The sequence below is a fragment of the Adiantum capillus-veneris genome, chromosome 10 (genome assembly GCF_014529385.1).
Source record: "Adiantum capillus-veneris isolate H3 chromosome 10, ASM1452938v2, whole genome shotgun sequence".
NCBI classification, from domain to species: domain Eukaryota; kingdom Viridiplantae; phylum Streptophyta; class Polypodiopsida; order Polypodiales; family Pteridaceae; genus Adiantum; species Adiantum capillus-veneris.
Window position 1 is genome coordinate 36,865,259 of NC_140940.1, and position 12,378 is coordinate 36,877,636.

The window sequence follows — 12,378 nt, forward strand, 5'->3', positions numbered from 1 at the left end:
CAAGTGCTCATGAAAGTCATAACCAAACATTCAAAATCATAACCATTACATATCTAATGAGTACTCACCAAAATCATAAACAAATCACCTTAACCATAACAAAATGATGAGCCCATTAGGTGTTCACGATAACCATAGCCAAAATCATGACATTTTCATCAAATGAAAATCATAACCAAACAATCAAAACTATAACCATTACATATCCAGCGTGTACTCACCAAAATCATGACTAGATAATCTGAAGCTTTGCCATAACCATAACATTAAAACCATGACAACAAGATCATCATACATATAACTTCGATCACTATAATAATATAATGTCATCCAAAACATTTGTCATAACCATGTCACCACATCAAAGAGAGGCTTCCAAAAACTTAAGCCTTATTCGTAGGTTTACAAAAAAGATAATTGTTGGCTTATGAAGGCATATCAAAACTACAAAGAGAACTTGTATAACGGGAGAACTGCATGTAACCACTGAAGGTTGTGCACAAGAAACCAAGTGACATTTATTTTGCATTGTCCATAGCCCCTTCATTAGCCCAAGCACCAAGGTCCACCTTCAATGTCTCCACCTCATCATGAGTAAACCAATTCACGGTGAACTGCAAATGTTAACGTGATTAGTTCATGACCATAACAAAGATCTCCGTTAGGCATGTATAACACATAATAGAGATGTTAGCATGTATTACTTACACAATTTCTTGATGCTAAGAGACCATGACCTTGTTCAATCAAGAGCTTCATGACCAACATAACATAGAATCCACAATCTTTTGTGTTTGATTGCATTGGCATCTAAACAACATTCATAAGAAGATATTTCATACACAAACACAACAAAAAAACATCACAATCTCTAAAAGCACACCTCCATCGTTTGCGTGTGGCAATCTTCAGGATGACATAGCTCCTTTCTAAGTTTCGAATGCGTTGCATAAGCAGAAAAATTGTTGTAAAACTCTACAAAAGAAGAGCATACTACCTCAAGAGGAAAGCACACTTATCAAAGTACAAAGACATGTTGAAATACATACCTCTGCCAAGGTGAGATGTAACGGTTAATAGACCGCAAATAGAGTGAATTGAAGAAAAGGATAATGCTTCTATCATTTGGAAGGCACGATAGCGGACATGCCCAACAATTGTAAAGTACTGCAAGCGTCCAATGATCCATAAATCACCAAAAGCCATCAGTAAGGATTAAAAGGGGGCACCTAATTTGCATCAAAAGCTATGTAATAACAAATTCTTACTCATCAATAATTGGAAAGAAAGTAAACACTCGTGAAGAAAGATCCACCCGTCCAAAGTAGTTACATATCGCTCTCTCAGTAGGATTGGTTTGCATAAAAGAGTGCCATAAATTATAAACAAACCATGTTTGATCTAAAGCTTCTTCTCCAAGAACGCTTTCAAGCCATCTATCATTACCCATGATCTATATTATAATCGCCAAGTTGAACGCAAGTACACGATTTAAGTGAATGATTGAACAAAAAGAATACTTACAAGACAAACAAAATTAGAGTTCGAGAGGAAGATTTTTTTGTCGCTACACCACTTGCGAGCTTCGTGTCATACATAACCTCGAGGCCAGATCCAAGTGAATATAAGGGGGTTAACTTTTCCTCGTGTGACCTATGCAATGCTATTACTTATAAGTGTGTAATCATTACAAAACGACACTTAAAAACCTTCTTTGAAACATGCCATACCGTGTATTCTTTATTGCCAAAGGATGACCCAAATTCATGCTTCCAATCGGAGAGGAGATATCTATATGAATGTGATGTATCGAACCCGTTTGACGACCAAGCTACAAATTGAACTCTCTTAACATACAAACCGCATATGAAAGTGCAAACACATTAGTTGGCGGGCTTGAAATCATGGTGAGGTAATACCTTACGTATGTTTTTCCTTGGTTTCTTGCAAACTGGTAGTTTGGCAAGCTTCTTTGCCTTCGTTGAGGTACTCCCCTCATTCTTAAGTTGTGGCTACCATAGAGCAAAAGAAAAGATATATTAAACAATAAACTTAAAGCTCTAAACCAAGCAAGAAAGCATTTTGAACTCTCCATCTTACCAATGTAGTGACATCATTATTGTTCTCTTCCTGACTCAAATCATTTTGACTCATAGAGAAATCATGACTATGTTGCTCTTCCTCCAATACTTGTTGTCCATCTACAACTCCTTTATAGCTTCTAGACTAAAGAATTCAAGAAAACAAGTTAGCAAACACATTTTTCTTATAACCCATCAATATACATGATTGTCACGCATGAAGAAAGAAATTTTACCATGGCATTGTATCCTTTAGCAATTTTGGCTTGCATTTTGGCAATTCGTTTTGGCATGCCATTCTCCCACATCGCCATCTGCTCCTCCATATATTTTTCCAGCCATTCCTCATAAGGAATTTTCGTTTTAAGAGAGCTCAACATCCACCTCTTCTTTGAACCCTTACGTAAATCCTCCTGATGCTTTCTTCTTGCAAGCTTAATGCGAGTGTCAAGACTTGCAAAGCGTGCCTTTGGCTGTCTATGAGACCGCGACCCTAATTGACTCTTTTGGCTATTTTTAGGTTGTCCAACGGATCTACGAGGAATGTCAATAGTGATATTATGCCTCTCTTTTATGTGATGAATGATATCCGCACGCTTCTCCCATGGTTTACCCCATTGCGGACAATCTTTAGCAACTCGACAATAGCATACAAGAGCCCCATCTCTCTCTCTCTCTCTCTCTCTCTCTCTCTCTCTCTCTCGACCTCGATGTAGTATTGGGGTTCCTATATTATTCATCTCTCTCTCTCTCTCTCTCTCTCTCTCTCTGCGTGCGTGAGTGTGTGTGTGTGTGTGCACACATTTGTGTGAGACGCACGCACACAAAACATTTATGTATCCTCTAGTAAGAAGCTTACCATTGTAGAAGCTTCAGTATCAAGCATACGCGTCTCTTTTTGCAAATCACATGTCTGACTAGACGAAGCTTCTATTGTCTTGCGACAACATCTCTTCCCTTTGCCCTTCTTTGCACGACCGGATGATTTAGCCATTGCCGGGAGTGATATACTTTTGACATGCACACATAAGAATGCATGCATAAGAAAACACCCACATCTTCAGCCTATCAAGCCTACTTAGCATAATCTCAAGACCTATTCAACAATGAACACTTGCATCGGACAAGATGTACTACAACATATCTTAAAACGTCGACTCAAGGTACCTGTGCAATGTACGGCGCCGATCTTACGGAGATGGTGGCGGTCGTGTCTCGAGGATCGTTAATTGGTTGGTTGCTTCTTCGACCTTCAAACAGTGACACTAATACGCTCTTCAAGCTTTCACTAAATTACATTTGTCGTAGCCTATCTTGCACGAGCAACCTCGCATAAGTCCCTCCTCCAACCCCTTATCCTCCTCAAGTCTGCACTTGCTCGATAGCTTGAGAGTACATTGCCCTTGCTCGGTCTTGTTGAATGAGGACCACAACCCTGCCTTGAGGCCGTGTGCGTGCGCGCTGCCCTCTTTCCTACCTGCGCGAATCCTTATCCTCCGCAAGTCTATATTGCTGTGTGCGTGCGGATGTGTTCTGGTCTTGCTCCCTGTGCGCGTGCGTACTGTCTTCTTGTCTCCTTGCGCGAACCAGGCTGCCCACTTGTGCGAGGACCTGCACGCTGTCTAGCCCCCTTGCGTCCTGCAAACAACCCGAGAAAGCGACAAGCCACGTGCGCATAAATTCAACAAAACTTGTAAATTCGGATCAATCCCGCCAACGGCCCAGATCCCCCTAGATCCCCTCCACCGTCGATCCCATTTGAGGGTGCTCGTGCAAGATAGTGAGGAGGTTGGGTTAGGGGGACTTTCATAGTTTTTAGTGCATGATGGAGACTTACTTTTCATTTCACATCTAGTCTTTACATTTCTTGCATTCTATTGTTTTAGAATGCTAAAGTGAAGTTTCACCTTCCATAATTTTAGTAAACTTTACACACACACATATATGTTTTTTTTGCATTCTATTGTTTTAAAATGCTAAAGTAAGCTTTACCTTGCATAATTCTAATAAATTCTACACACACATATTAATTAGTTCTTTTTATTTCACATTTCATTTCACAACTTCACATGGCTATACATTTCTTGCATTTTATAGCTTGATTTCAATTAGTGTTAACATTCAAGAAAGTCTCTTTTATTAAGTGGCTACTGATCGAGTTCCCTCCTCACAAAGAAAAAAACAAAAAATACTTTGAGATTTGCAAAATGTTTGGACTACTTTCTCACATATTTCATCTGTTTTTCTCTCGTTTACCATGGTTTGTAGCTAGCTCGTCTCGATTTTCAATCGGCTCAAGACTAAGCTGATGCAATTCTATCCCAAACACTGATACCGGTTTAAACAATTTTATCACTTTCTTATTGTTTTTGAAAGCCGTCGTGACCCTTTCACTTGTTCTAGATTCTTATATGAACAAAATGAAGAAGCTTTACAATAACAATTATATCAATGACAACCTTTCATAACTTCTAAATATTTGAATACTAGCAAGTTTTGTTTAAGTAATCGGAACTTAATAATTGGGAAATTCAAATAACTCTCTCTCTCTCTCTCTCTCTCTTTCTCTCTCTCTCTCTCTCTCTCGTGTAGAGGACAAACACAGGCTTCCAAAAGAGGTTGTTCCTCGTCGATGCTGCCAATCACGGAGATGCCCGCCTCTCTTCTTCCACTGCTTCCTCTACTAATGCAGCCTCCAAACATTGCTGTTCTCCACCATAACCCCCACGAGCCCTACCGGTAAGCCCCCGGCCCTCTGTGTGTGTGTGTGAGTGTGTGTGTGAGAGAGAGAGAGAGAGAGAGAGAGAGAGAGAGAGAGAGAGAGAGATAACCGACTTAGTAACGCCCATCATGGTGATGATGGTAACTATGTTGAACTTTGCATGTAAAATCTGCAAAACCGGTAGCCAGGAGGTCGAAATCTGTGTTGGCAACATCAATGAAAACAAGTGTTGTGATGTTGGTGTTTTTGTTTTGAAGCACGTAGTGTGCTTGCTAATCTTTTCAATCTTCTTCCGAGAGCCATGGATACTCTGCACAATGTATAGCTCTCGAAACGTCACTTTGGCTTCACTAATCACTAATACTCACATTCATAAGGCACGCACGCGCGCGTACACACACACATACACACGGAAGTTCAATAGAGAATGACATGCCCATGCTGGAATAATCAGCTCCACACATAGGCCTACACACACTAATCCATGCTACAGATGGGCATACACACAGTAATCAAGCTCACAAGTAGTGAAAGCTCATGATTCATAGAAAGAGTTAATGCACGTCCAGCGATAATATTGCAGTTCTTCCTTTTGCTTGTTTTCTCTCTTTTCATTCTGAAACAGTTGTTTGATTTCTGACCATCATCATAGCATATCATTGGGGGGACAGTGTTTGGGAAAGATCATATACCTAACCTTTGATTCTGTTTAAGTACATGTCAATGATATCCTCTAAGAGAGCTTGTATGTGACAATGTGTGAAAGGTTATGGCCTCGGCATTCGGTTGGGTGATTCTTGTGGTGGTTCTCTATTGTTGCATCAATGTATGGATGATGTTCCAGGTTGTTAAGGCTCGAAAGAGGTGCGTGTTTTTTCTTACAACATTAATTGCAGCTCTTCTCTAGTCAGTGTTTGTAAATTTTCTTACAACAGACTTTAAAATTGTCTTGCAACAAACATTAATCACAACATTAATTGTAATGTCAAAATTAATTGTTGCTCCTCTAGTCTCAAATTTTAATCGTTTGTCCGATGAGTGAGCATCTTGTATTTGGTCGTCACCCACAGATATGGTGTTCCATTCCCAACACTCTATGCTCTTGAAAGTGAAAACAAGAATGCAAAATATTTCAATTGCGTGCAGGTGAGATTGTAAATCAGTCAATCCTTTCCAGATCACCGTATGTCGCTGCAGTATAGTTAACACCTTTTGATGGTCTTGTTTTCAGAGAGGACACCAGAATAGTCTTGAGTTCATGCCGGTATTTTTCGTTTTGGTCGTCCTTTCTGGATTAGAGGTAAGGCTTCTTCAGCAGCGCTGATCTATCAATGCATGTGACATGAAGTTTTGGGGTTGCAAGGTTTTGCAACATCTCGTGTCTGGGCATAGAAAAAACAAAACAAGTTGTATAATCTAAATATAAATACACATATAGGCTTCCATAATATGGCACTCAGTGTCCTTAGACTTTTATATATTAACTGTCATTTAGCAATTGTGTATCGATTAATCCAATAAGGCGCCTATCTATAAGTACTTGTATGTGGGTGTGGGTATGGAGGGAGAGAGAGAGAGATGGATTGAAAAATTGCAGTTCCCAAAGGTAGCAGCAAGCTTGGGTTTTCTGTATTGTGTGGGTCGCTTTCTTTACTTCAAGGGCTATTCCACTGGAGAGCCAGACAACCGTTTAAATTTTGGGTAAGCGTTTTCTTTACATATATATGCATCGGTCATTGGTTGTTCCGTGTCTTCAATAGGTTTGTGTTCTTGCAAGCATCAAGATTGATTGTTTTTTTTAAAAAAAAAATCAAAACAGGAAGTATAACTTTGGAGCATTGCTAGGCCTTCTTATCTGTTCGGGAGTTGCAGGTGTGCGTCTCCTCATGCAATAGACGACAAGTGTTTTTGTGATCTTGGGATTGCTTCTTCGATTCTGTCTCACTCCCTTTTGCAGGATGTGCTTGATTTTTTAGAAATTAGGGGTTAAAATGTCTTTTGAGTAGACAAACTGGCTGTTGTAAAGGAATGTTGATCAGCATGTGTGCTTTGCATGCAAGGATGCAATTGATTAAAGCCTCTTGTAATGGATAGGGATAAGGAGCTATTCAGCTTGAAATGTACATGGTGTCTATATTCTTTGCAAGTCTTTGAAGGGCTTTGTGGCCATTCTTCACATTGGAGTCTTTCCCTCTCATGCTTTTCAGTATTTTCTCATTATTTTTATTGCGTCAAGGTCTTTCTACTCTCTCCAAGCAATTATACCTCCTAATGGCTTCTTTTTATAAGAAAAAACTACCGATTGCTCTTAAGATGTCATTGGTAGTGATGCATAGAAGAGGAACAGGAAAAGAAGAGAATGGAGCATATGCATGCAAGCCACCCCCTTTTAGGCCTTTCATCAACATCACACTCTATATAACCTCCCCCTTCGGATTCGATTTGCCTTGTTTAGACTCGGGGAAAATATTTTCATTTTTCTGAAATTGTAAGGACCTACCTCTCTCCATTTTGTCTTCTCTCTTGGAATGTTAAACTCCAAAAGATGTATGAATACCATTATGTGGAGGTGCCCACAAGCAAGTTTAATGTGTTGGTTTCCTTGTGGGCACCTCGACATGAACCTCCTCTTATGTTATCCATGATGTAGAAGAAAATGCATGTTCATTTAGGCAAAATGCACCCAACATGACCAACTTAGATTATCTTAATAAAAGAAAAATTCCTCAAGATGTGAAGAGGTTCTAAAAGTGCTGGCCCGGCTATATTGAAGCATCCTTTTTATAATGAATTTAAACTCTAAGTAGATAGGCTTGATGCAGTTGATCGGGCAGTCAAGATGTAAACCTCTCTCTCTCTCTCTCTCTCTCTCTCTCTCTCTCTCTCTCACACACACACACACACACACACACACACACACACACACACACATTGACGCGTGTGCATGCTCACACATGCGTGACACCACAAGGTAGCACATGAGAGATTTGCTCAAATATTGGTAGACCTAGTGGTGATCATACGTGCAGCCCTTATACCACAACCACCCATTGACCAAATCTTACACTCCCAGTTTGACATAGGATGGAGCTAGTTAGCTTGACACACTCCATGATTGTACTTCCTTGAGCATATAGATGTGCACCAATATCCACTAGAGATTGAACCCCCCCCCCCCCCCCCCCCCCCCCCCCCCAACCAAGTATACCATGTACCTTGTGTCCTAGCCTCCCATGGATCACCCTCTCCCCCCCCTACCATAGGACCACATTTAGTTACTCAGTACTTTTGTCCTTTCGTGATAGATGGAGGACACATGAATATTTGATTTATTTCATAGGTCAATTTGATCTCTGAGATGAATATCTTTTTTTTTTCTTTTTTGAGGTCTCATGAGATTGTTTCTACAATGTTAAGATTTCTTCTCACCCCCCCCCCCGGCCGCCCCTCAACAATTGCATGCAAAGCAAGTAATTTTTTTTTCAAAAGATGCATATAGGCAAGATCTTGAGCATGGGATGGATGCAAGACATAAAGAGGTGGTTTGGGAGATGAGATGCATTACACTTGTTACATGATGCCTCAATAGACTCTCAAGCCAATGGAACTTCCTTACAATGCCAATGTGTTACAGCTTGGGTGGAATCCAGTGGGTCACAATTCATATACTATAGTACCCTTGTTACACTTTCTACATGATGCTTCAATAGACTCTCAAGCAAACGAAGCCTTTTTACATTGCCAATGTGTTACAGCTTGGGTGGAATCCGGTGGGTCACACTTCATATACTACACTACCCATATTGTCCCCAACAACATAAGGAAGTAGTTTGGGGGATGGGATGCATTACACTTGCTACATGATGCCTCAATCGGCTCTCAAGTGAATGAAGCTTTTTCAAAATGCCAATGTGTTATAGCTTGGGTGGAATCTAGTGGCTCACTTCATATACTACACTACCCATATTGTATCCAACTACAAAACCATGTTCCTTGTTGAAAGAGGACATCATTCTCATCCTTATATGTTTGAGCCTATCCCCTTCAGCTCCCACCTCCTTTGATGTAGGCAATGGAGAAGAGTCCCATTGACTAGGCACATTATGCTTACTACAGTTCGAGAGTTTGATTACTTCCTTCCGCCACATTGTCAGCCATGCCCTAGACCTACATACTTTCCCCTCCTAGCCACAATGTGGGCTCTCCATTGCAATTCTCATCACCATGAGTATCACTTATCCATGAGTATCACTTATCAGCTCCACACAGTACATCAAATGTATCTTTGGTCCCATAGGTCATATTTGACCTTTGAGGACGATAAACATATTCTTTGTGTAGTATTGTCCAACGTGTATGTTTAGTAGTCACATTGGGCGATGAGAGGGGTAGCATAGTGAGAAAGGGTAGCAACAAGGAGGATAAGATATCGGACCAAAGCAGAAGTTGGATGGAGTGTAGGGAAGGCCTTGCCCTTGTCGGCTAGATTTGGGAGTATGGAGAGTAGGAAGTTCAAAAGGACAACAAGGAGCCAATGAACCTTAGGTTATACTTTAATGGTTCAAAGAGAAGTTATCCTGCAATAATTGCATTAGGACCATGTGAATAGCTACATAGAATTTGAAGTAGTCTCTACTCTTCTAGGTCAAAAAAATGTCATAGAATCTCTATTAAATTGTCAAAGTACAACCAATAAGAAAGGCAAGTTTGTTTAGTGAAAATTGGTTGTTTTTCTTTTGTTTTGGACCATTGATCATCTGATATCTCTACCTTATGGCACTCCACCATTTTCTTTCAACATAGCTTTAAATTGGTATCACAGCCCAAATCGTGAGCATGCAATCCTTCAATTTTCCACTTGGATTTTATAAGTGCCTAATCAGTTTTTATTTTCTCAAGATTATTGCTAATCACTGAGGATAAATTGTCACATTCATGCTTTGGTTAGCATTTCACTTGCCACATATTAAGATTTTTCAATCAAGTAACTTAGTCGATTGAGGTGCTAAAAGCTAATCAAGGTGCTCCAATTCGCTATTCAAATTTCAAATCATAATGCAAGTTAGGGTATCCATGTTGTGTTTAAGTCAAGAGAAAAATGATTCTTGTGTATGGAGTCACAATGTATTGTAGATTGAAGAGTTAAATGCTCTAACATCCAAACTTCCTCATTGTTTGGTCATGGTACACTATTGCTTCATTCTACCAAAAATAGCTAATTGTTTTTTTTTTGGTAGGAGTGTACACACATTATGAATTGTGCTAGTTGGGACTTAAAACTAGTTCTGTAATTGGACACTCAAGTGTCCTAAGACACTAAAGTGTCTTATGTTTCTATCAACTTGTCATAATTATTTGGTGAATCTAGAAAAACAATTTATAGGTCACGTTCATACCTTAGGTCAGTTATGAGCTGAAGAGCATAGGCAAATTTTACTTTTTTCTGAAATCAATATCAAATTAAGATTATGATGATAAGTTTTAGATGAAAAAAATCATAGAAATTTAGTGCAGTTTTAACAAATTTTTCATAAATTGAATCTAACTTCTCATCAAAATAAAAATTTTCATAGATTTCAAGGTGTATGGATAGGAAAAAACTTATTATAGCAAGAAATCAAGCTTCATAACTTAGTTATGGGACTAGACGTTTTTAATAATAAAAAACCAAAATCTTGAAAATGCTGACAAAGAGGAAAATTGGGTCTTTCAAGGTCTGTTTCATTAACATGATGTGGTTATGGGGCAAAACCTAAGGTCTATAATGTATATATATGTCAATACACATCAACTAAGCATTTTTAAAGGTTTCAAACTCATAGAAATTTTGTAATTTAAGCTCATTTAATATAATTTCTAGTGCATAATTTCTTGCCAAAAAACATTGCTATGAAAAACTAATGAAAGTGTGTATATAAATCCCCCAATTGTGTCCATATGAGGTATTTGTGTACAAATAAGTGAGATAAATGAAACAAGGTGAAGTATTCACTGCGGCCTTAAAAAGGCAAAAAGGTGACTATTGAGGGGTCATGAGAGTTAAAAATAAATTTTAAAAAGGTAAGAGAGAGAGAGAGAGAGAGAGAGAGAGAGAGAGAGAGAGAGAGAGAGAGAAGGTATTGTTTAAAAGAAACCTTTTATCTAGTCCTTAATGTAAAGTTGTGGAATGTAGTTTACTTCTTAACCAGTGTTTGAAAGACCCCGGGGTTTAGTGCATTTTTAAGCGATTAGATTTACAAAATCCTAACTAGATTATGAGATGGTCTTGACAAACACGTGTAAATATTTATATGTTTTAATGTAAAAAATGACAAATTTAATAACCTAATAACCGGAAAACTTTCAAGTGTGCCCTTAATTTCTTTGGTTAGGAAAAATGCTTTTGACAAGCCCTATTCTTAAGTTTAAAATTATTTGTGGTTAAAAAAAAAATCAAAAGTATTTAACAAATTATTATGTTCAAACTTCAAATCATTTGTTGCATCCTTTCCACAATAAAGTAAATGTAGCATTGGGAAAGATCATGTGAAAGGCTTTCTCTTCAATGCTCTTCAAGGCTTTCAAGACTTTTTGAGGGACACTTGTCAATCACCAAAAGTTGGACGACCTTCATCCATATGGATACTAAGGCCTTTAGAGGCCAAAAATCCAAAAGTAGAATTTATTTTAAGGCGTTTCTTTGATAGTTAAAAAACAAAATTACAACATGTGCAATTTTTGGGATATAACATAAATCACTAAGTGTGGATTGCATAACTATAAAAAAGTATCACCTTATGTAATGGAGTCATAGTCCAGTATATATACATCATAAGACATTGCAAATTTAGATGAACTAAATGTTTTGTGTGATCGTTAATTGAATTTGGAAATGTTGTATATTGGACCCACACGACTTTCTATTTTTAATTCTAGTTACAAATGATTTTTTTTTCTCACATGCAATTGCAAAAATATCAAAAACATATATAAGTAGTTACCACGAATTATTGCATGCAACCTGCTTATTTTTTTCTTAGACTAAGTATGCGTTTAGTGAAACATTGAGTGCTGTTTTGCGTAGGTTCTTTTCATGAGTGTAGTTACTATTGAAGTTGTGATCCAAAGTGAAGGATTATAATTTTTATGAGTACTTTGAATAACGTTTTATAAGTTTGCAAAAGCATTTCTTGAGATGTTTTCTAGATTTCATGTACCATTTTATTTAAATTCGTGAAAAAAAACACTAAAGTGTCTTTTTTGGTACCAAACTAGTGTTAAAAAGAAAATAGTTTGTTGCTCAATGCTAATTTATCTAGATTGAGCAATGATTGGAAATTGAATTGTGTATTTGATTGCTTGGGACCAAAGAAATTGATGACTGGGTGGTCAAGGCCTTCCGTAGATGCAACACACCCACTTTGGCAGGACCGGACATTGTTCCTTCTCCATTGAAATTTAATAGTAGAAGGTTGCAAAGGTTGCAATCTTGATGTAGAGTATTTCTAATTAATCAGAGAGTTTTTTTTCTAGCATCTTTATGAAGTTATACTACATAAGACTCGACACTTTGCACAAAACTTGATTCCAAGAGGC

General features: G+C 38.2%; 2 protein-coding genes across 2 annotated transcripts; one reads left to right on the forward strand and one right to left on the reverse strand.

Moving 5' to 3' along the window:
- Positions 1–518: 518 nt before the first annotated feature.
- LOC147448696 (uncharacterized) lies at positions 519–2,395 on the reverse strand. The gene is made up of 10 exons (XM_086521439.1): positions 2,318–2,395; positions 2,101–2,226; positions 1,920–2,012; positions 1,731–1,831; positions 1,525–1,653; positions 1,269–1,436; positions 1,034–1,187; positions 884–973; positions 709–810; positions 519–614 (listed from the first exon to the last, which is right to left on the reverse strand). The coding sequence occupies exons 1-10, from the start codon at positions 2,393–2,395 to the stop codon at positions 519–521; spliced, it is 1,137 nt and encodes a 378-aa protein (XP_086377565.1).
- Positions 2,396–4,628: 2,233 nt separating this feature from the next.
- LOC147448697 (microsomal glutathione s-transferase) lies at positions 4,629–6,991 on the forward strand. The gene is made up of 6 exons (XM_086522433.1): positions 4,629–4,820; positions 5,570–5,667; positions 5,874–5,949; positions 6,035–6,103; positions 6,401–6,504; positions 6,623–6,991. The coding sequence occupies exons 2-6, from the start codon at positions 5,573–5,575 to the stop codon at positions 6,696–6,698; spliced, it is 420 nt and encodes a 139-aa protein (XP_086378559.1). The 5' UTR covers positions 4,629–4,820; positions 5,570–5,572; the 3' UTR covers positions 6,699–6,991.
- Positions 6,992–12,378: the final 5,387 nt, after the last annotated feature.